This window comes from Lampetra fluviatilis, chromosome 38 (genome assembly GCF_964198595.1).
Source record: "Lampetra fluviatilis chromosome 38, kcLamFluv1.1, whole genome shotgun sequence".
Classification (NCBI taxonomy): Eukaryota; Metazoa; Chordata; class Hyperoartia; order Petromyzontiformes; family Petromyzontidae; genus Lampetra; species Lampetra fluviatilis.
The window spans coordinates 6,690,435-6,714,594 of NC_136312.1; the positions used below are offsets into that span (position 1 = coordinate 6,690,435).

Consider the following 24,160-nt stretch of genomic DNA (forward strand, 5'->3'; position numbering starts at 1 on the left):
GGGGGTCACTTAAATCTTGTTCACACAATCCCCCCCCTCCCACCCCCGGCCACTGGAATTTATTAACATTTTAACCGGAGAATCTTGCTGCGGTAGCTACCTTAAAGGGATGTGTGTATGTATGTTGAACTTGTTTCGCCAACCGGTTAAGGGTAATGAGCTAAACGCTGCTGCTGCTGCTGCTGCTGCATAACGTTGAGCAGCGGGGTTCCATTTGATGTCCCGGCGCGGCGGTTGAAACAACGACACGAGTTTCATCTTCTTGGTTCTTTCGGTAAAGTCACGCAGAAGAGAAGTAAATAAAATAATAAAAATAAAACATAATAATATAATTCTCACGACGTTTCGGCCACAACGCAAGCAGCCGTCCTCAGGTGAAGACCAGGTCTGTCGGGGAGACAGCGTCTGAATGAATATTATGTTTTATTTTTGTTATTTTATTACTTCCCTTCTACGTGACTTTACCGAAAGAACCAAGAAGATGAATCCCTGCAGTCACTGAAAGCTTTAAATCGGCACGAGTTTCTTGAACCTCTCTCCCCACAGCCTCTGCGAACCCAGCAGTGTGCATGGGTACACCGTAGTTTGTCCAACGGAAGGTTGCCACGTTGGCGAAATGTTAACTACCTCGCTTGGTATGCAGGGGATCGTGGGTTCGATCCAGACCCTGATGATGCTTGGAAATACGGAGTTTGCGTGTCTCTCTCCCCGTGGTCACGTGGATTTTTCTTCGGGTCCTCTGGATGTTTCCCTCCACATTTAAATCGAAGTGTCTGCAGCGTATTTGGCTGCTATACATTTGCACATGATGATAAGCCACTTCGTTGCGCTATATTATTTGTGGCCGGGTCGCTTCTTAAAAAAAGCTACATGGCTCAGTGGGCCCTACCTAGTAAAATAAAACACAGTTTATAGTTTAGTTTAAATCGCTGCGTGTGGTGGGGTAAAGTGTGTGTACCCACCACCTCCTTCAAGACATCTGCAGCCAGACGCTGGATGAATCGGCCAAATACTGCCGATAGGGAGCTCAGAATCAAAAATATGTATTTCCTCTGGGGGAATCCGTTGAGCTGCAAAGCGCTTTTTTACAAATACTCGAAAGAGAGAAAAGGCCAGAGTACAAATATTCCAAATTTTCTGAAAAATGAATTCACAAACAACCACATTCGGTAAAAACCAATAATCCAAGTCGCCCACTATTAGTAAATAAAATCCATCTGTGAAATATAATCGCTTATTGATAGCCTTGTGCTATAACTATGGTGCAATTAACAAATTTCATGAGGATAATTATTATCATTATCACGTGCGAAGGAGGAGAGCCAGAGCCTGGACAAGTCGCCTATCTTTCACGCGCTCGTGACGACTTGTTTTGTTCGTTGTGCTTGTGCACAACTGCCAACGCAGCAGCAGCAGCATTGCCAAATCATGTGCTTCTTGATCATCACTGTAGTGGTGACACCACCGTGCCCGGCGTCCAGGGTTGAGTCTTCGAGCGAGTCGAGTGTGTGCGTCTGTCCGTCAGTCTGGCCGCGTGGCAGGTGCCCACGGGATGGACACGCTCCACCGCCACCTCCGCCACCTCCGCCATGTACGTGCTCGCCCCGCGCCGCACCGGCTTACTAAACTTTTTTTGTTTACCCAGGTAAGGCTCACAGAGCTACACAGCTCTTGTTCAGAAGCGACCTGGTCACAAATGATAGCTCAACGAAGTGGCTTATCATCATGTGCAAATTTATATCGGCCAATTACTCTAAACGCATGTCTCTTAATGTGGAGGGTAAAACCGGAGGACCTGGGGGAAATATCCACCCGGGGAGAACATGCAAATATATAGCAGGTGTCAGGGTCGGGATTGAACCCACGACCTCCTTGCATACCAGGCGAGGTAGTTAACATCTCCTAGCCACCGTGGCGCGTCAGCGTCCACGGCTCAACGTTAAAGGAAAAAGCCGAGGCCTCTGGGGGTGTGGGAGGGGGGGGGCAGAGGCACACGGCGGCACGACAGACGGCCCGTCGAAGCAGCCTCGAACGCCGTGCCAGAGAAACACGCGTCGCTGCCGCAAGTCTAGCGGCAGAGTGAGCCGGAGCATGGCCTGTGTTTGCACCAAACTTTGTGCCCCCCACCCCTCCCCACCCCTCGGTAAAACACGCTGGGCTTGCCCTTTGAGTGACGCCACGGCTAAGAGAAGCTGCCACCAACAATGGGAGCTCAGCAGAGGAGGTTGTGAGCTGTGTGCGCGCGTGCGAGTGTGCCAATGTGTGTGTAGGGCGAGTGTGCCGATGTGTGTGTAGGGCGAGTGTGCCGATGTGTGTGTAGGGCGAGTGTGCCAATGTGTGTGTAGGGCGAGTGTGCCAATGTGTGTGTAGGGCGAGTGTGCCAATGTGTGTGCGCGTGCGAGTGTGCCAATGTGTGTGTAGGGCGAGTGTGCCAATGTGTGTGTAGGGCGAGTGTGCCAATGTGTGTGTAGGGCGAGTGTGCCAATGTGTGTGTAGGGCGAGTGTGCCAATGTGTGTGTCGGGCGAGTGTGCCAATGTGTGTGTAGGGCGAGTGTGCCAATGTGTGTGTAGGCCGAGATTGAGAGCGAATTTCTTTAGAACTGAATTTTGGTGTTTCGTTTGTTACCCTTCCCCGTACCCCCGATAAGCACGGTTCGCTACGTACGGTGCAAAAGAAGTTCAACATACATGCATAGGCCTTCATAGGTGCTCGTTAACAGCACTTGTCCCAACAGTCTGTTGAAACTATATGGGGTATCTCTCTTTGTCCCTGGGTAGGCAACGGTAGTGCAGCGGTTAACGCACTGCCCTACGAACCAATAGCAGTGGAGAATATTTGAACCGGTCCCAGTCCTCCCCTAGGTTGACTCAGCCTGAAATTAGCATGCTGTAACCTCAGCACTGGGAAGACAAATGCGGCCGGTCGCGGTGTTGGCCACCGGTCGCCTTTGTGTGCCACGTTGGCCTTCACAGGTGCTCATGAGCAGCACTTGCCACCGTCACGAGCGAGCGCACAGCAGCACGCCGCACACAATCAGCAAACTCGCGCGCCCGGCGCTTGATAACGGCATAGGTCAGGTGGCACGCGCTCACCAATTCTCTTGCCGGGTGCCCTTTCGGCAGCTCTAAGCCCTGCCCTTTCAACTGGCTGGGAAACAAAGCTATCAGCTGCTACTTGCGTGGAGGGCTCCGGGCAGATCGAAGATGTTGGGCAGCGGCAGCAGCAGCGGCCGCTCACACAGTGCTAGAAACGAGCAGACGGGACGCGTTTATATTCTTGGTTCTTTCGGTAAAGTCACGTAGAAGGGAAATAATAACATGCAAAAAATTTAACGTAATAAAATAACATTCTCACGACGTTTCGGCCGCAACGCAAGCAGGCCGTCCTCGGGTGACTTTACCGAAACAACCAAGAATATGAATCCCTGCAGTCACGAAAGCTTTAAATCGAAAAAAAATGGGACACGTTTAGTTTTGCGCGGAGAGGCGAGGAGTGGGGGGGGGGGGACACCCCCGGAATTAAATCGGCGGGACACGTCCGCCGCGGGTCGCGCGCCGGTGGGGAAACCGCGGCGCTCGGGCGGTGAAAGGCCGTGGCGCCAAACGCGAAGCTCGTCGGCGGGGACGCGGCGAGAGCTCAAGCGGTGCGGATGCGCGGCAGCCGCTTCACAACGCACACCATCGGGGAGCGGCTGCCCACCGTCTCTCTACTGCTGGGCGAAGGCCTCCCCCCCCCCCCCTGCCCCCCCCCCCCCCCCACCGTCGCCGCTCACGGTTCTCACGGCGCCGACGATAGACCGAGCGCGACAGCGCGCGCGAGCCGGTGTCATCGGACACGCTCTCGGGGGGCGTTATCCTCGCCCCGTGGCTGCCGCCCCATCGTCAGTCGCGGCCGCCGCCCATCATCCCTGAACTCGCGATGCGTCTTTTTTAATGTTTAACTGCTTCTTTAATTCAACAACAGCCCAGTATAAAGTACGAGCTATAGGGAGGGGGGGGGTGTACAGATATTCCGCGGACGGACAAGCCCCCAGGTCAGGGGAAAGGGAAGGCTGATTGGGCCTCACGTGCCGTACTCATGTAAGAAGCCCGCTTACTATTCTTACTCGCACTAGACAATCCACTGCTGGATGAAGTCCTCCCCGTGCTTTCAAGGCCCTTAAGGGGCTGGCTCCTCAATACCTCGGTGATCTGCTGGAACCTTATGCCCGTGTCCGGCAGCTACGATCCACCTAATCCAGGCCACCTGGATCTTCGTTTTCGCCGTGTCTCCTAAATTAAATCACGACGTTTCTGGACACTGTGTTGCGCCCGAAACGTCGTCATTTAATATAGTTATTTTCATTTATTTCATTTTATTTTTTTACCTACGTGACTTTACCGAAAATAACTAAGAGTATAAATAATAACAATAAAAATGTTGCCCGCATTGAAAGAGGCCTTGGCGCGGTATGGGTGGCGGCTCCCGGGGCACCTCTGTTACGATTCTGCACGTTATCATTTGGGAAGGTGCCAACGTGTTAACTGTAGGCTGAGCGTCCTCAGGTGGAGCAGGAATATTCCACCACAGCGAAACAAAGTGCTAAGGCGGTGGTGCGTGTACCGAGGACAAATCTGCATTGAATGGGCGATAGTTGAGGTTTTTAGGGCTCATCCGAAAACACATTTATCTTCTCTTGCGTATCCTTCCATGCAGGGTCGTTTGCCTCTTAGTTTCAGAGCAAAGGGTTGTCAATGGGATTCAACAAGAGGATTTTTTTGGGTTAGATTAGACCCACTACCACCCGACAAAGCCAATTAGTAAGACTCGCACAGAAACCCATAAACTCGCATAGAGGCCCAGAGACTCGCATAGAAACCCATAGACTCGCACAGAGACCCATAGACTCGCACAGAGACCCATAGACTCACACAAAGACCCAGTGACTCACATTGAAACCAATACATTCACATAGAAACCCATACTCACACAGAGACCCATAGACTCGCACAGAGACCCATAGACTCACAAGAAACCCATAGACTCACACAGAGACCCATAGACTCACACAGAGACCCATAGACTCACAGAGACCCATAGACTCACAAGAAACTCATAGACTCACACAGAGACCCATAGACTCGCACAGAGACCCATAGACTCACAAGAAACCCATAGACTCACACAAAGACCCAGTGACTCACATTGAAACCAATACATTCACATAGAAACCCATACTCACACAGAGACCCATAGACTCGCACAGAGACCCATAGACTCACAAGAAACCCATAGACTCACACAGAGACCCATAGACTCACACAGAGACCCATAGACTCACAGAGACCCATAGACTCACAAGAAACTCATAGACTCACACAGAGACCCATAGACTCGCACAGAGACCCATAGACTCACAAGAAACCCATAGACTCACACAGACACCCATAGACTCGCACAGAGACCCATAGACTCACACAAAAACCCATAGACTCACACAGAGACCCATAGACTCGCACAGAAACCCATAGACTTACATAGAAACTCATAGATTCACACAGAAACCCATAATTTGTTGTCCTTCCCCCCCACCTCCGATTAGCACGGTGGGCTGAGTACGGTGCGAAAGAAGTTCAAAGTACATAAAGCGCTGCGAGGCCTTGCTTCAATGGCGCTACGTAAAATTGAGTTTTACTTATTAACCGACTCGCACGCCACATCCACTGCTCGGCTTGGGCGAGTGAAGGAGAGTGGAGACCAAAACGGGTTTTGGATATCACTCGCCACTTGTGGTAGCCGTGGGCCATGTTCGAGAATCAAACTTTTGTCGCCCTTGCGCATAGCACCAATGTGCCGGCATGTGTAACTACATCGACAAAATACCGCACGTAGCCAACCTAAGCAAAAACAAAAAAGCAGTTCTCCAGAAATGAATTTTCAATCTTATTCTTAGGTTTTTTCGGTAAAGTCACGTAGGTAAAACATCAAAATTAATGAAAATAAAATAAAATAAAAACAAAAAATCACGACGTTTCGGAGGCAACACAAGTCTCCGTCATCAGGTGGGACCGTCACAGCCAGATTAGCTGCATCACTTGATGCAGCTTGATGCAGCTAATCTGGCTGTGACGGTCCCACCTGATGACGGAGACTTGTGTTGCCTCCGAAACGTCGTGATTTTTTGTTTTTATTTTATTTTATTTTCATTAATTTTGATGTTTTACCTACGTGACTTTACCGAAAAAACCTAAGAATATGATTCCTTGCAGTCACGAAAGCTTCAAATCTAGAATTTTCAATCTGGTTTTGAAAGTGCATAGCTTGCAGTGGCTTCCTCATATTGGACAGGAAGTGCGTTACAGATGGCCGCAGAAGCGCATCTGAAAGCGCGCGATGCGGTTAAAAATGTTTCTAATATAACTTCAAGCCAATGGGCTACTTTGATTTGTAACAATGTGGCGATGCCCGCGTTTTGCTCGACGTCGTGGGAAACGCACTGCACTGCAGCGAACAGAGTCTTGCGATTAGAGCCGTTAGGTGCGATCTGTCGGGACGTTAAAAATGTGCCACTCCGCATTAATGACATTTCACGATGACTCCGAGGCCGAGAGTGTCGCGGGAGGAATTCCACCCCGAGCAGATATCAAACGGCACCGAATATATTTAAAGCCGTTTTTATTCTTATTGTCCTATTAAATATTTAACGCACTTGCCTAAAAGGTCATTATGGTGGGTCCTCGGAATCGAGGATTTTTTTTTTTTATTGTGAAGCCCGCGGGCACGTGGCCTATGGAGACAACGGCCGAGTGAAGGGGGGGGGGGGGGGCGGCTTTTCCAATGATGCTTGATGGTCGGCATCAAAGCCAGTCAATCACGACCCTTCATTGCTCAGGTCTCGAGGTTCACCGTCCCGTTCGCCCGATTCCCTTCACGCTCGCTCGCGGCGGCGGTGTGGATTATCAAACGTCGGGGAGCGCGGCGAGGAATAATTACACTCGCAATTTAGTTCACGTCGAGGCATTCGCGTCGCTCTTACGACGCAGGCGTCGGCAAACGTCTCCGGAGCCGCGTGAAATTGTAGAGGGATAAAACGACCTCGGTAAACGCTCTTTTACCGCATCGCGCGGGCGCTTTCAGATGCGCTTCTGCGGCCATCTGGAACGCTCTTCCCTCCGATATATGGAAGCCACTGGGAGACATACACTTTTAAAAGTGGTACCGATTTTATTGATCGCCCGAGGAATCGTGGGGCTGGTTCGAACCGACAACTCTTTTTATCGCGAGTCAAGCCCTCCCTATCCGCAGTGCCACCAGGCGCCGTCCGTACACGCGCACATACGCGCGCCCCGCACGCACAAGGCGTGCGTCCCCGTTTGCGAATCAATAAATAGGCAGCTGATTCAGTAAAATGCCACCCCGAACAAAGTTGCGCATTAAGAAAATGTGTTAACCAGAGGCCCACGTTGTAACCTTTCTGAAAGTCACTGCACACGCAATCACCTATTGGCAGGCTGCTTAAGTTAAACAAGCCATGTAAAACGTCCATTACCACCTCTTTGTTCGGTTAACAGTTAAATCACAAGCTGAGCCGTGTGGCGTTCTCCGGGATCATGAACGGGCATTAGTGGGGGGAGAAAAACAGGAGGGCGCTCTCGCACAGAGTCGCGACAGCTTGAGTTCAAGTGCCGGGTCAAGGTCAACTCAGCCCCATAAGAAATGTATTACAGGTAAGACTCTATGCATGTTTAGCAGAAGTCACAAACGGGTTTCGATTCCTTACCCGTACCCGTACCCGGCCGCACCAGGGTCGCAAATGGGTACCCGTACCCGTTCCCTACCCGTACCCGTACCCTACTCGAAATGAGTGACAAACGGTTACTCACCAGTGACTCACGGCCTACCCGTACCCGTACCCGGCTGCACCAGGGTCGCAAACGGGTACCCGTACCCGTACCTGGCCGGGTACAGGCAGCCGGATATCGGGTAGGGTACACGTGTATCGGGTACCCGGTTGCGACCTCTGATGTTTAGTGCTGGCACAGTGGAGAGCATACCTGTCAACCCATACGGTTTACCCGTGTTCTTGTACAGGGAAATTGAGTAAAAAAACATGTTTGTTCTTCTCCCTTGTGATGGGACTTTGCAGGATGAACGTTGAAATTTATAATAATTATAATTTATGATAATTTATAAGGGTACGGAGGTGACCAATAAGGTCTGAATTGGTCTGTAATAAGGTAGGGCACTGATAAGGGCTTGGCAGGTATAGGAGTCATGTCTGGAACGACGCTGGGCCCTTTCTTCACCAGACCGCACTGACCAGCGTGGTGAAGTATGGTCAAACAAACCCCACGGATGGACAAGGTGTCGGGTGATGGCCTTCATCTAGCATAGGATTGAAAGAGGGATGTAAATTATTCTTCTCGTAATCATTGTTTTGTATTTCTCATTCTTCTAGTTGTATGATCACCGAAGGAGGAAGCAGGCCAGAAAATGGGACCCGCGCAGAGTTGGAGCAATTAAATCAGCTCACGTGCGCGTCGTTACACGGACAAGAGGCGGTGGCGGCTTGGAGAGGCCTTCATCAAGCAGTGGATAGATCATGGCTGATGATGATGACGACAACGACGATGACGTCACTCATCCAAGCAGGGCAGTATTGCCCATAACACCGCTGCTCCCCCACCCATGGATATCACAGTAAGGAAGAAAAAGAAAAAACTCCACCCACATCAAAGTGCTTGCCACAAATGAACCACAATGCCCCGCTGATCTCAAGGAGCATAAACCATCACACGCGGACTCCGGTCATCCTCGCGGCAGCGGCTTCTGGCTGGCCATCAAACAAAGACGGTGGGGTCACCGCGATGTGCTTCCGCGGCCGTCTGGAACGCTCTCCCTTCCGACATTAGGAAGCCACTGGAGCCATGCACTTTTAAATCGACATTGAAAACTAATTTCTTGAGAACCGCTTTTTCTGTATTTCGTTTGCTGTCCTTCGCCTGCACCTCCGATTAGCACGGCTGGCTTCGTACGGTGCAAAAGAAGTTCAACTTACGTACATTCGAGCACATACGCTCCCGTGGCCGCTCAAAATACCAGCGCAGTCTTCCAGAGGAGGCCGAGTTTCAAATACTTTTTTTCCACTCTCAATATTTCGCCACGCACAACTGCGGGCACCTTCGACTCCCTGGAATGTTTTGGCAGTGGGGCGGAGGAGCGGTGGCGACGTGATGGAGTGCTGCGCTACCACCGACGCGACTTGAGTTCGACCTTCAACTGCTACTAAGACGCCCGCGGTAGTGCGTGGCAAAAAGCTCGAGAGAAAGTTTGAGAACGTGTTTCTATGTTGAACTTCTTTCGCGCCGTACGTAGCCAACCACGCTAATCAGATGTGCGGGCGAAGGACAACAAAACTAAACACAAAACGCAGTTCTGAAGAAATTCGTTTTCCATTTAGATGATTTCAAAGTGCATGGCTCCAGTGGCTTCCTGATATCGGAAAGAAGAGCACTCCAGACAGCTGCAAAAAGTGCATCTGAAAGCACGCGAGGCCGTGACCGTCTTTGTTCGATGGTTAGCCAAAAAACTGTCTCTACACACACACGTATGTCTGTTGAACTTCTTTGGCACGGTACATAGCCAATCGCACTAATCGGAGATGCGGGGGGAGGAGGAGGAGGAGGGGGGGGGACAACAAACTAGACATAAAAAGCAGTTCTAAAGAAATTAGTTTCAATCTCGGCGATTTTAAAAGTGCACCGCGTTTCCAACCCTCAACGCGCAGCTCAAACCCGGCCGGCCGGACTGGTCAATGACAACGTGTGCCGCTGCCAGACACTGACCCACCACCCCCCCCCCCCACCGAGCGAGTGGCCCGACTGACCTTGATGGCCTTTTTGCTGCCCTTCATGTGGTCAATCTTGGCCTGGGCCAGACAGAGGCGTGTGTCCAGACCCTGCAGCCGGCTCCTGTTCTCCTCGATCCTCTGCGAGAGCCTGAACACGCGCACAGCGCACACGGCACGCGCACAGCGCACGCGTTACGGCGAGGGTTCGAGATCAGGGGCTAGGGTTGGCGATGGAAGCTCAGCGTCCCCCGTAAGGGGTTAGGGACGTCCAGAACATACCGTAGAACATAGAACGGACGCAACTCCCGACCCACAAAATACGACGGAGACATCGCGGCGATACGCTGCTCCGCTGTCTCCTGACGCGGCGCGATCGGTCGGCTCGACCGCCTGAGATGAGAAATGTAAGTTGTTGCTCTGCATCTACATCAGCAGCCGTACGAAAGAAGACCGAGGAGTTAAGAGTCAATGCGAATCGTTAGGGCTAGGGGTTACTGTTAAGGGTTAGTGGTTACGAGTTAGTGTTAGTGGTTACGGGTTAGGGTTAATGCAAGGAGCTAGAAGAGTCAGTATCATAAATTCTAGGAGTTAAGTTTGATGCTCGGGATCGGGGTAGGTTTGGGGACAGTGTTGAAGGTTTAGGCTCGAGTTATGTTAAGATCAGGGTTAGGGTTACGTTTAAGGAGTTAGGGTTATTATGAGCATTGGAGTTGATGGTTAGATTCTGTGTTACTGTTATGGGTTCAGATTCAAATTAGAATCGCGGGTTACGGCTTCAGTTACACGATGGCATTCGGAGGGTCGGGGTTAGCGTTACGGACAGGGTCACGGAATTAAGGCTTCGGATTAGGGTCGGCTCGGGCTGGGGGTTAAAACTCGGGGTTGGGATTCATGATTGCTCGGCTGAACCCACGGGCATTGGAGACGCCGCGGTGGAAATCATCGCAGCGCTCCGCCGCCTTTTCACGCTCATCCCCCTCGCAGCGAAGGGGCTTTCACGGCACAGGCAAGTTTCAAGTTTCAAGTTCATTTATTAGGTGTAGCCCTGTGCGCCATTCGGCTCTTGAATCGGGTGCAACCGCAACAAACAAAAAAAACACATGAACAAGAAAACATCTTAAAGTGACTGAGTGCAAACAGAAAATCCAAGAAAATACAACAAAATATTGCAGAAAAAGCACCGTACACCAACGCTGTGTGCAAAAATCCCAGTGGGATGCAAGTCAAACAACAACAACAACCACAAGACAACTTAAAAGGCGGAGCTGTGCGAACGAACCGCGTGAGTCGCGTCCATCGCGGCAGATGGCCACGGCCTCTGTCTACGTCGAGGGATCTCCGACTGGCGGTGCCTCCGTAGGCCGTATCTGGCCCTTGGGCGCTCTTACGGTTTCGCGAAGACGCAAAGAGACAAATTCGCGTGACGAAAAAGAGGAACTTCAATTTTTGTTTTTTTGCGCGCGTGATAAGATAGCGAAAAGATCAGAGATGCAGCCGAGTGAGATGAGTGGGAGAGAAATCAAACGCAGGGATGACAGAACCGGAGACGAGAGATACAGATTATCGAGGAGAGGAGACAAATGAGCGAGATAAGACACAGACGGGATAAGAATGTCGCAGGTAAAAAAAAGGACAGATGAGCGAGTTGACAAAAGAGATAACGGGGGGGGGGGGGGGGGGATGAAATCTCTGTCGGAAAGAGGTAGAAGTTAAAGGTCATGTCCAGGCCGGACGACGTCATAATGCCTCGGGGCGTCGGAAAGGTACGACGTCGAATGGTCTGCCAGCACGCTCGCGCTCATTTTATTCTGTGGCCCGCGGACAAAATTTGGTTGACGAACAGTGGTCTCCATGGACTCCGCTAGCGCTCAACTACAGGGGGAAAAAATTAACCCGTAAAAACAGAGTTTTTCACTATAAATCATTTATATGCGTGGCATCGGTTTCATTTTATTATTCATTTCTGTTTTTCTTGAGTAAGAGTTTCATTTTTATCACATTGGTATTTTAAATTAAATATTAATTTTTTTTTTCCTAAAAAGTGGAAAATTTTGGAAAAAAAATTTCACGACAATAAATTGTCACGCACAACGAGTCTGTGTGCAAAATGTCAGCTCGATTGGATCACGGGAAGTGGGTTAAAAAACGACTGAAAGATTTGCACGGTCGTAAGCGCGCAAGCAAGCAAGCAAGTGAACTTAATATAAAGGATTTAAAAATCACAGCAATTCCAAGGCATCACGTTGCTAAATGCAATCTCCAACCGCATGCAGGCGAGATAACCTCTCTCTCTCTCGTCTCTCTACTCTGAAGAAGGACCACTGCCCAACATTTCAATGTGCTGTGTGATTTTCACTCATTACATACAACCCATTGTGTATCATATTACTATACTCATACTGTTGGTTCTTTCGGTAAAAGTCCCGTAGGTAAAGAAAATAAATAATAAAATAATAAAATCACCACGTTTCGATTGCAACACAAGCATTCATCATCAGGTGCGACAATCACAGCATGAAATTTCAACCACAGCAAGAAATTTTACGGTAAAATTTATTGCCGTGGTTGTCACACCTGATGATGATTGCTCGTGTTGCAATCGAAACGTCGTGATTTTTTTTTCTACCCACGTGACTTTACCGAAAGAACCAAGAGTATGGATCCTTGCAGTCACGAAAACTTCACATCTAGAAAAAAGATCATATTACTATGAAAAAGGGCTGCACATGTCGCGTCAGCCACGGGGAATTGTTCGACCATAATTCACCGTGCTGGCCAGTACGGGTTGGTGAAAGGGGAGAGGGATCTTGCACCGGCTCGTGTATCACTCGCCACCGACGGGGTTGGCTGTCGTCAAGGATCGAACTCGGGTCACCGGACTCGTGGCGCCAGTGCACTAACCTCCGTGCCGATGCTCTCGCATCTAGTAGTAGGTTTTTACCCTTTCAACTGGCACAAAACTGACACCTTTATACAAGGCATCATGTTTGCAATAACCACAACACAAGCAGTCAAAATGCAACCAAAAAGAAACAACTCTGATAATGATAATAATATGCAATGTCCTTGAAGTTGATTGGTCCACACCCGACACAGCTTTTCTTAGAGCCTAGTCTCCATTGGTGTTGGACCAGATGACGCCAAAAGGCGTGCAACTCAAACACGGCGCACTATCAGAGTATTGAGAGCTCGGGGTAAGCATTTACACTATGAGACCTCCTTTACCAGTGGCAAAATATAGTAGTAGGTTTTTACCCTTTAAACTGGTACAAAACTGACACCTTGCTCTCGCATCTCTCCGCTTGTTATCAGCGTGAATGACGGACGGTGCGAAGGTTTGTTGGTTCGCACAAGACCGACACGAACCAGCAACATCACAGGACAAATAGTCCATTTGTAAAACAGACTCGAATGCGGCCTACGCTTTGGTGTTGACGTACCCCTTTAATCACAACACATTAGTAAAATGCAGTCAGGATAGATTTCGAGCAATTCCCAGACCCAAAAATGCATTGCCATTTCAGTGATGTAAGAACACAATTTCTACGCAGTTATATTTTTATTCAAACAAAAAAAAACCCCATGATGTTGGCTGCTATATCACACACACACACACCCACATCAATAACGGGTTGTGAAAGGTTCAACGATGCCTCTGGGCCATTTGGATGAGACCCATAACCATTTCAGCCACACATGGGCAGCACTCCGTAAGACCGGTCCCCTCCTTTCATGTGACGGGCAGTCCAACAACCGCGGAAGATCTCACACCTGCCCACCCCCCTCTATTCCCAAACGCTGCCTCGATTTGCACGGCAGCTGCTCTCGCGTTCGCGAATCTCGCTGCTGCAAAATCAGCAGCGGGGGGGGGGGGGGGAAGGTGGGGGGATTGGAGCTTGTTCAGCGGAGCTCTGCGTCGCGCGTGTACCGTAAGCCCAACGGCCCGGCAGCGCACTCGTAACCCTCTTCATGCGAAACAATGCGACAGTCATCGCGTGCCACGGGTCAATCCACCGTTGGATGAAGTCCTCCGCCAAAGCCAGTCGCCGTCTCGCACGGGTGTCGCGATGCAACGCGTGGCCGGGAGCAGAACGTCACAAAGGTGGCGGGACGGCACACTCAACACGACAGCGATGTTCGTCGCGTGGCAATGAAAGGGACATTTTAATTGTCAGGCATGAAATTTAACCAAATTAAGAGCAGATCCAAAGCTAATGTGATGGGGTTTTTTTTTTGTGCAGTCACTGATGACCACCAACTTACTTAGCAACATTTCACTTATGCAGAAGAGCAGACATCTGCACCATAACGCAATTATGCAATTTAATGTAGCATTTAATAACGCATTTGAATTCAAGTTGCGGCCACATTAACCACCCACGATACGATCAAATAAAAATTTGCCAACTCTCTAACCAAAAGAGAGTTTCTGCTGGAGGTGCATTCCACGCTGCTTATTACCACCACTCGGCATATCGCAAAATCAAAGGGGATTAGGACATAGGAAAACGTAACTAACTGGAAAAACATGGCACGCCAATTTGAACGAAAGGGAAACATAACACGCGAACACGCAAATTAGAAGTAAACAATTAATTACACAAATTAAAACACAAATTGCGTGATGCAAGCAGCGTTCAATGGGCCCGGAGGTTTCGCCTGGAAGGTAAAATAAAGTGGCGGGTTTGAATTCTCACCGATGGCAGCCACCAAAGCACTCCTTGAGGCAAAGCTGCTGCTGGGCAATACGCGTTGTGCAAGTTGACCCTGGGGCAATTTATGAACCGAAGTAAAACCGTACAAGCCTCTTTGTCATTCCACTGCCGGATGAGGACCCTCATGATGTGCGGGTTGTGCCGATGAATGGAAGGTGAGATTGGTGAAGGTGGGGGAGAGCATAGATGCGGGAGCAATCGAAAACACTGTACGACTATTTCCTCTGCTGCCCACTACAATCCCGGTGGCTCCCAGCGATGACCCCATCTTGTTAGGAGATTAAGTGTCCCTTCGGTTCACTCGTGCGTGAGAACACCCAGCGGAAGCAGACATCGCAGAGCCGCAACTGAAAGCCCTTCAGGTGACCTCTGATCAACAAAGTGGTGGGGCACCGCTTTCTCACGCAGCCTGCTCCCGAAACTAATGTTCATTGCACCACAGTAAAACCGATGTTGTTAATTCTCACACAGCTGAAACGTTTTCCCAAATGAACTGCAGAAGCAAATGTAATTTTGCCTGTGTGTGTGTCTTTGTGGCAGTCATGGGTGACCGGGCTGAAACCACGGATGCATTTAAGCCGGTTTAATCGCAGGCGACTGCCGGGATTTGAACTCAACATCTCGGTGGTGGTGGTGGTGGGGCCACCGGCTCAGCGCTCTGACCTCTGAGCAACTTTGGTGAGCTCGAAAAAGTTGACGCTGAAAATTCACTCGTTACATCCGACCACACAACCTCATTTGCTTGGGCGTCTGGGACAGCTGTTTGTTTTGACGGTCGGCGAGCGCATTTCCGGCAAACGCTATCTCACGCAGCGCTGGCTCATTAGAGCCGAGAGTCGCGTGTGGCACAGACAGATTAGCTTCACCTTCCCAGGCTAAAGGAGATAAAAGACCCACGGAGACAAAAAAAATTATTAAAGCCTGCAAAACAGAGCATGTTTATTTCTCGTGATGAAAAAGCTGCGCCTTCGCATGCTATGAAAGAGAAAAGGACGAAGAACCCCCATAGTTTGAAGAATATTCGCCGCCCCCTTCTACCCACCCACTTCGCGTTTTAGGCCTTCAGAACTGGTCTCGTTTGCAAGCAAGCCTTTGATTCCCAGGCACTCCAAAGGCATAACGCGAACCAAAGACTCCGACAGAAAGGACGCACGAAGGGCCACTAACTCTTTTTCGATTTAAAGCTTTCGTGACTGCAGGGATTCATCTTCTTGGTTCTTTCGGTAAAGTCACGTAGAAGGGAAATAATAAAATAATAAAAAATAAAATACAATTCTCACGACGTTTCGGCCACAACGCAAGCAGCCGTCCTCAGGTGAAGAACAGGTCTGTCGGAAACACAGCGTCTGAAATTCAGATTCCACGACAATTCTCTGGTCAGGGCGGGGTGTTACGGGCAATGCTGCCGTGCTTGGATGAGTGATGATGATCGTCGTCGTCGTCGTCACCATCGGCCATGATCTAGCCACTGCTGGATGATAAAGGCCTCTTCCACGGCCGTCCGTCACGCTCACGCATGAACCACTTTCATCAAACTTGGCAACGAGCGATACGCCGCCGCCGCCACCGTCATCATCGTTCCCCGCCGTCAGCCGCGGTCCATCCGCAGCTGGGCGAAGGCCTTCCAGAAGGCGTAGAACAAACCTCCGGCGATGGGTCTCTTCCATGCCAGGGGCCCACGCAACGGGGTCCCGGCGTCACCGCTCCACGTTCCACGTCGCACGTCCCCCCCCCGTGCTCGAAGGCCAAACCCACCACCCGCGTGACTTCAAGGGCGGGACCACACTCTGCCCGATTTGTTCATATACCCCCCCCCCACAACCCCCCCTAAATCAACCTGACCCAAATTACATTCGGTCCAATTAGCGGGGGGGGGGGCAATCGTAAAAAAAAACGTTTTAATTACGGTATAATTGGCCATTGTAGCCGACGAGGCGGGCGCTGACGACGCAGGGCTATCGTTATCCGCGGGCCGCGCGATGCATTTGACGAGCTGCGGGGGGTCGCGAGCAGCAGCTGGGGCGCGTGGGCGGTCGCCAACCTCGGTGCGGCGCTAATGGAGGCGGATCGCTAAGCGCTCCGCGCCACGCAGCCACGCCGACTCCCGTGGGCTCACGAGACGGCGTCGGCCTTGTGCGCGCCGCGTGTGCTGCATGTACACGCGTGTGCACGCGTGTGCACGCGTGTGGAGGAGCGGCCGTGGGGTGGTGCTGGTGACCCACCCCCCTCGTGCGCCGTGCCGGCCTCGCTTACAGCACTTGCCCCAACAGTTTGTTATGGCTATACGGGGGATCTTTGTCTCTGACGGGGAGGGGGGGGGGTGCAGCGGTAAGCATGCAGCGCTACGAACCCGTCAAACCGAGTTCGATTCCCGCCTACGGCCAACATCAGGGACGATTATCTGAACCGATCCAGGGCCTCACCGAGGTCGACTCGGCCTCAATTGAGTACCTTGTGCTGTGTGTAAATATCGCCACGAGGGAGACAAAGGCGGTCGGGCGTGGTGCTGGCTACACACCTCCTAATTTTCTGTACCGGCCTGCGTAAGTGCCCATGAACAGCACTTGCCCCAACAGTCTGCGAAGGCTACACGGGGGATCTTTGTCATTGTGTGTGAAGCTAGAGTTACGACTGACAGTGGCAAACATTTTAACCCGTCCTGGGCCTCCCCTACGTCGACTCAGCCTTAAATGAATACTGTACCTGGTGCGGTGTGTAAACATCAGTACCAGGGAGACAGGCGGCACACAGTGGTGTTAGCCACCCACCTTTTCGTGTGCTGCAACGGCCTTAATAGGCGCTCGCTAACAGCAGTGACCTCAACCGTCTGTTAGGCGAAGAGGGATTTTTTTTGTCCGTGTGTGTGTGTACATATATGTTGTGCGTGGAGCTGCTAAGGGTCCAATCGTCGGCAAGTCCAGTCAGCTCCACCTGGGCCTCTCCCGTGACCTCCCTACCAGCGAGCATTCGACACGTCACATGGCCTCAAACTGCCCCTACCCCGGTGCAAGCTTTGCGGTGAATGGCGGCTATCATTGTCGTTGTTGTTTGGAGCTGTGGCGCAGTGGTTAGCGTGGTGCCCTATGAACCTGGTGACTTTAGTTTGACCGCTTCAAGTGATGAGTGATGTCTCAAACTGGTCACAATTCAAAAGGGAAAAGTGGGCTTTATATGCTCAAACAAGTGGAGTGTGCTAATTCACAGACACGAGTAGGAGGGACTCTCTCTTTTATTCCGGCATTCACAAATGGCAGCGCGACAAAGTGTCCCGTCATTTGGACATTCATAGCAGCAAAACAATCTGAACAATCTCGATAACTGGGCCGTGCCCATGTGCTCCGTGTGCACGTTGTCAACTCGGACGTTGCGGCTCTGAAGCGTTGAGAGGGTTGAACGAACCAGCTATTCAAGCCCTGCGCCGAGGCCTCGGCAAGGTAAGGTAATTTACCCTTTTTACCGGTAAAAGGGTAAAGGTGTCGACATGCCAAGGGGTAAGGGTAAAAGGTAGGGTAAAAGTAAGCTCGTTGCTTTTTACCTTTTACCTTACCTGCTAAAGGGTAAAAGGTAGGGTAGAGTGATTGTATTGTGGTAAGGTAAAAGGTAGGGTAAAGGTAGGCTCGTTGTTTTTACACTTTTACCTTACCTTGCCGAGGCCTATCTGAGCCCGCGGACTAAAACTAAACTTACTTTTTTTTTATTTCACCAGGGTAACGTCCCACTGAGCTTCATAGCTCTTTCTCAGAAGCGACACGGCACTTACAATTGCTAGCTCAACGAAGCAAGCGGCTAATCATCGCGTGGAAATTTACAGAGGCCAAATAACTCTCAAACGCATGTTTTTTCCGGAGAAAATTCCACACAGGCCACGGGGAGAGAGAGCGAGAACACGCAAACTCCAAATATACAGCAGGTGTCAAGGGTCGGGATCGAACCCACTGCCTCCTGTACACCAGGCGAGGTAGTTAACATCTCGCCACTAGTAATAGGTTTTTACCCTTTCAACTGGTACAAAAACTGACACCTTTATACAAGACATCATGTTTGCAATAACCACAACAGAAGCAGTCAAAATGAAACAACTCTGATGATGATAATGATATGCACTGTCATTATCATCATCAGAGTTGTTTATTTTTGTTTGCATTTTGACTGCTTGTGTTATGGTTATTGCAAACATGATCCCTTGTATAAAGGTGTCAGTTTTTGTACGAGTTGAAAGGGTAAAAAACCTATTACTATATTTTGCCACTGGTAAAGGAGGTCTCATAGTGTAAATATCTAGCCACTACATACGCAGCGGCCACAAAAAGACAAAGAAAGTGTTGGGCAAATGCCGTTCACGAGTAGCACCTACACAGAGGGGGTGTGTGGCTAGCACCACACTGGGCCGCCTTTGTCTTCCCAGTGACGATGTTTACACACCACACACCGGGGACTCATTTGGAGACCAGTCGACCGAGGGGGTAGGAGGCCCAGGACCGGTTCAGAAATGCCGTCACCGGCATTGACCGCGAGCGGGAATCGAACTCGGGTCGCCGGGTTCTCAGCGCGGAGCCGATCGCCGTGCCGCAGCTCCCAAAACATTGACCTGTGACCCCTGTCACGTGCTGCTGTTGCTGCCGACACCGCTGCCGCCACCAGCTAGGCATATACGTAATGTGGCAGGTGTTCTGTTGGTAATGGAACAATTTTGGAGGCCCCTTTTTTTATTTCGGTTGTAATATGAAAGAAAAAAAAATACACGGCAACAAAAAAAAAACCCATCATCTCTGCATCAATCGTGAGCAGCCCAACTGAAATTAACTCCTAGCAGGTCCCATGTGTCTCCGTGTGAATGCGTGTGCGCACGCGCGTCCGTGCGCGTGTGCGCGTGTTTGCGTGTACGGGGCGGCGCGCGCGCTTGCGCTCCGAACCCGGCGACCCGAGTTCCATTCCCGCTCACGGCCAACATCAGCGACGAATATCTGAACCGGTTCTGGGCCTCCCCTAAGTCGACTCAGCCTTAAATGAGTACCTGGGGCAGTGTGTAAACATCGGGTGTGGTGTTGGCCACCCACCCCATCGTGTGCAATGTTGGCCATCCTAGGTACTCGCTAACACCACTTGTACCAACAGTTTGTTAAAGTCTACATGGGGGATCTTTGTCTTTGCAAATTAGTGTGGAGGGTGGAGTAGTGGTGCAGCGATCAGCGCTCTGCGCTAGGAAATCGGCGACCGGAGTTCGATTCGTGCTCACGGCTAAATATTTGAACCGGTCCTGGGCCTCCCCTAGGTCAACTCGGCCTCAAAGGAATACCCGGTGCGGCGTGTAAACATCGCCACTGGGGAGACAAAGGCGGTCGAGCGTGGTGCTGCCCACACCTCCTTGTGTGCCGTGTCGGCCTTCACAGGTGCTCGTAGCAGCACCTACCACTGTGCCGTACGGGGGGACATTTGTGTTACGTATTTGTGCGTGTGGAATTGGGTATTCAATCCACCTGTGCTGCCCCCTAACACCACCATGTATGTCTCTATTTAAGTAACGGATTAACACTGAGCCCACTCGCGCGGCACAGCAACACCGCCGAGGTCAACCCAGCGTATCAGCAATCGCGGTATTAATCCCGAAGCTATTACGCAAAGCATCTCGAAAGCCAAGTGCACGTTAACGTGGCCTCCCCTCCCGAGTGGCCTCTACTCCTGACCTTCGCTCAACATCAATTTACCTGGCCGCCCATCACCGTTTCAAGCCCTGACATAAGGTGGGGGGGGGGAGGGGGGAGCGGGGAAATAACACAAAAATAAAGATGAAGAGAGAGGGGAGGGAAATGTAAAACCTGTCTTAATAAATATCAAGGTCTGACCCGAAACATGAAGACAATTTTAGTTCGGCAAATCCACTGCACGCTGTTGTCGAGAACGGCAAATTCGCCGTTAATGGAGGGCGCTCAATTCACTCTCAATCGCTGCAATGGCAGCACCAGTACAGCAGAGCGGTGGAGCAACGGTTTGCGTGCTACGCTCTTTTTAGAAATCCGAACTGGTCCTGAGCTCCCTGCCTCCTCCACCGCACAACCTCCCCCCAACCCCCCCCACTCCACCCTCCCCCCCGCCAGCCACTGCCAGCAAAATAGCATTGACGAGATGGGTCACAGAGTGGGGGAGGCCTTCATCCAGCAGTGGACTCAATAAGGGCCTTAATGAAAAATCGGAGCATGGAACCGTTCTGAAAAGAGGCCTCACGCCAGCATTTTCGATTTGGGCACCAAATTTCGTGCCAGCAAAATAAATTGAGTAACGCAACACAATCAATATGCGTCGAGAGGGAAAGAGTTAATAGACCAATTTCGTAATTACAAAAGGCACAGCCAGGAGTGCACTTCCCAGCGAGTAATTCATTCGGTTTTAATTTTGCGTACATATTTGATGCTATTCTATTTCCCGTTCATCTTTAAATTCCCCCAATTTCCGACCTAAATGACCACTGAGAGTGGCTGGGAATTACCGAGCGCAGTTTGACTTCGCTCGCTCTTTGGCGGCGGGGGCATCGTCTTCAACGCTCGCCCACAGAGACAAAGATCCCCCCCCCCCCGTGTAGCCTTAACAGACTATTGGGGCAAGTGCTGTTAGCGAGCACCTATAAAGGCACGCGCACACACACACGCACACGGAGGGACATCCCCCGCTGTAACCCGTTGGGGGTCGCCCTCACCCCCTTCACCCCCTACAGTCCCTCCTCCCCCCCTCGCCACCTCACACCCCCCACCCACCCCACCCACCCCCCCTTATCCTCTGCGCTGTCGGGCAACGGGACTCTCAGCTTCGAGCCCTCGATGTGAAGAGAGGTGATGGGGGGGGGTGGGGTGTGGCACTACAAGAAAACAAAATAATGTCAACACCACCACGGGGGGAGCAGAGGGGGGAGAGCAGGGGGGTGTGGGCGGGGAGGGGCGGGGAGGGGGGGGGCATCGAGATTGAGCGGGCGACACGACGACACGCGGCGAACACAAGTCACCCACGCGCGGCGGAGCCGACGTTCGAAAATAAAAAAAGAGAAAATTAACGACGACGATGCCTACCGTCTTCTTCTAATTGGCTTCCCCTTTGCGGTTAACGGACAGCCTAATAGCAGCGCTGGGCTTTGGAGCGGAGCGTGCGTCTCACAGGGAATGTTACGGGCTGTCCACAAAGGGGGGGGGGGGCGGGGGGGGGGGGGAGTGTGGTGAGGAGGGGGGAGTTCCACGTGGGAGGGCCGCGTATCCCGAAGCTCTCGGCGCAATTAGAAAACCCGCAGGCCCGGCCTACGTTGGGGCGGCCGCCGAACCGCCGCGGGGAGGAAGGAGCGACCCGCGTCATAATTACAGGTGAGGCTGCCGCAGAGAGGAGGAGGAGGAGAGGATACGGGAGCCCACGGGAGCCCACGGGAGCCCACGGGAGCCCACGGGAGCCCGTCGCTCCGAGACGCTCACTCCAATACGCGGGTCTCGCGAGCCCATATTGTGTAAGCGATCGTTTTTTTTTTTCCCACCCCCCCCTCCCTCCCGGAAATGTTTTCCCGAGCCGTCGGCGTCACGTCACGGCGAGACGAAGGCACCACGCGGAGGCCTCGCAGAAAAGCGGGAGCCTTCGCAAAGGGAGGGCCGGCCCGTGGAAGCGGATTTCACAGAGCTACCGCCGAGATCGCTTTGAAGTGGCAATCGCTGTCCCGGCACAGTAGAGGGCAGCACTTTCACCAGCCACACTGCCACTGACTAGACGAGCAGTCGTCGCATTGCAGCAAACCGGTCATTTTCATTCTCACAGCTGGAATGTCGCAAAAGCAAGCGCAGAACCCGATGTAACGCGATGTAACGCGATGGCTCTTTTGCGCAGTCATCGGTGACTGGGTTCAGACCATCAACTTACGTTGGTTGAGAACTCAGCTTAATAACAACCCACTGATTTCTGCACGAGTCTGTGTCACTCGTGACCATAAACTCACGACGTTTGAGAATCCTATTTAATCACAGGAAACAAACCTGGGTTCGAACCCAGATTCTCAGCCATGCCAGCTAGCCACTCTGACCTGTGATCTTTGCAGCCAATCTCTTGAACAGGTGATTTTTGCATTTCTCAAACACGGATTATTGCATTGGGCGACGCTTGCAGGGCAATCTTCGGTTTGTGAGCAGTCACACGGCAGCATCCAATCTGCGCGTGAATAAACGTGGAATTAGACGGGATTGTAAACCAAGCAAAAAAATAAAACGATTTCCCACTGAGCTACGTAGCTGTTGTTCAGAAGCGACCTGGTCACAAACGATAGCTCAACGAAGTGGCTCATCAAGTGGAAAAATGTATAGCGGACAAATACTCTAAACACGTGTCGATCCTAAATGTCAAGGGAAAAACCGGAGGACCGGGAGAAAAATCCACGCGACAACGGGGAGAACACGCAAACTCCCAATATCCCGGTGTCAGGGTTGGGATCGAGCCCACGACCTACTGGAGAGACTTCAGCTATCATTTGTGGCCAGCTCGCTTCTGATAAAAACCTTTACAGCTCAGTGGGCCTTCACCTGGTAAAATAGAAAAGTTTATAGTTTAATCGTTTTTAAACAAACCTTTAATCACACTCAAAGGTCCGCTAAAGGTAGGTTTCGCAAGACGCCTTTGCTCTACTGGCATTTGCTGGTCTCCCTGTAGTCGACAGAGTTTTGGGGGAGTTTGACAAAGATGCACGTAGTCCAGCAACCCTTGCCTGCAAAGCACCGGAGGGCAAAGGTCGCAAACGAGTTTTGATTCCTTACCCGTACCCGTACCCGGCCGCACCAGGGTCGCAATCGGGGTACCCGTACCCTACCCGATACCCGGCCGTACCCGTACCCGGCCGGGTATCGGGTAGGGTACGGGTACCCGATTGCGACCTCTGGGATGAAGCCATGTTGCAGGCGCGGGTGGGTTGATTCTAGGAACTTGAATTGTGAGAAGAGACAAGACGTTGGGAAATGAGTGACAAACGGTGACTCGCCAGTGACTCACAGCTTACCCATACCCGGCCGCACCAGGGTCGCAAACGGGTACCCGTACCCGTACCTGGCCAGGTACGGGTAGCCGGGTATCGGGTAGGGTACGGGTATCGGGTACCCGGTTGCGACCTCTGCCGGAGGGCAGGCGCGCGCCACCTCGCCCGGATGAACATAAAGAGGGCGGCAGCATCAGCTGCATCAGCTGCATCAGCTGCATCAGCTGCATCAGCAGCATCAGCTGCATCAGCTGCATCAGCTGCATCAGCGGCATCAGCGGCATCAGCTGCATCAGCTGCATCAGCTGAATCAGCGGCATCAGCGGCATCAGCGGCATCAGCGGCATCAGCGGCATCAGCGGCATCAGCTGCATCAGCTGCATCAGCGGCATCAGCGGCATCAGCGGCATCAGCGGCATCAGCGGCATCAGCTGCATCAGCTGCATCAGCGGCATCAGCTGCATCAGCTGCATCAGCTGCATCAGCTGCATCAGCTGCATCAGCTGCTTCGCCTGTTTTTTATCAGTTTTTTGTCAACGCTGTCAATTTGGCAGCGTGAGCGAGAGGGGTTATTCAGTTCGATGCTTCAACGACCTTCCCTAAACGCCAACGGGGGGGTCACAGACGCTCGC

The 24,160-nt window shown here is 51.6% G+C and overlaps 1 protein-coding gene across 2 annotated transcripts in view; it reads right to left on the bottom strand.

The window, feature by feature from the left end:
- WASHC1 (WASH complex subunit 1) overlaps window positions 1–24,160 on the bottom strand; it is a 110,229-nt gene that overhangs the window by 70,880 nt on the left and 15,189 nt on the right. The window contains exons 1-2 of one of the 2 annotated variants that reach the window (XM_078874092.1): window positions 16,190–16,294; window positions 9,867–9,978 (exon numbers count right to left, since the gene is read on the bottom strand). In XM_078874092.1, coding sequence (XP_078730218.1) covers window positions 9,867–9,978; window positions 16,190–16,212 — 135 coding nt within the window. In that variant the 5' untranslated portion in view covers window positions 16,213–16,294. Of the gene's footprint in view, window positions 1–9,866; window positions 9,979–16,189; window positions 16,295–24,160 lie in introns of those variants that run through there. The other variant, XM_078874091.1, reaches the window with a different exon arrangement.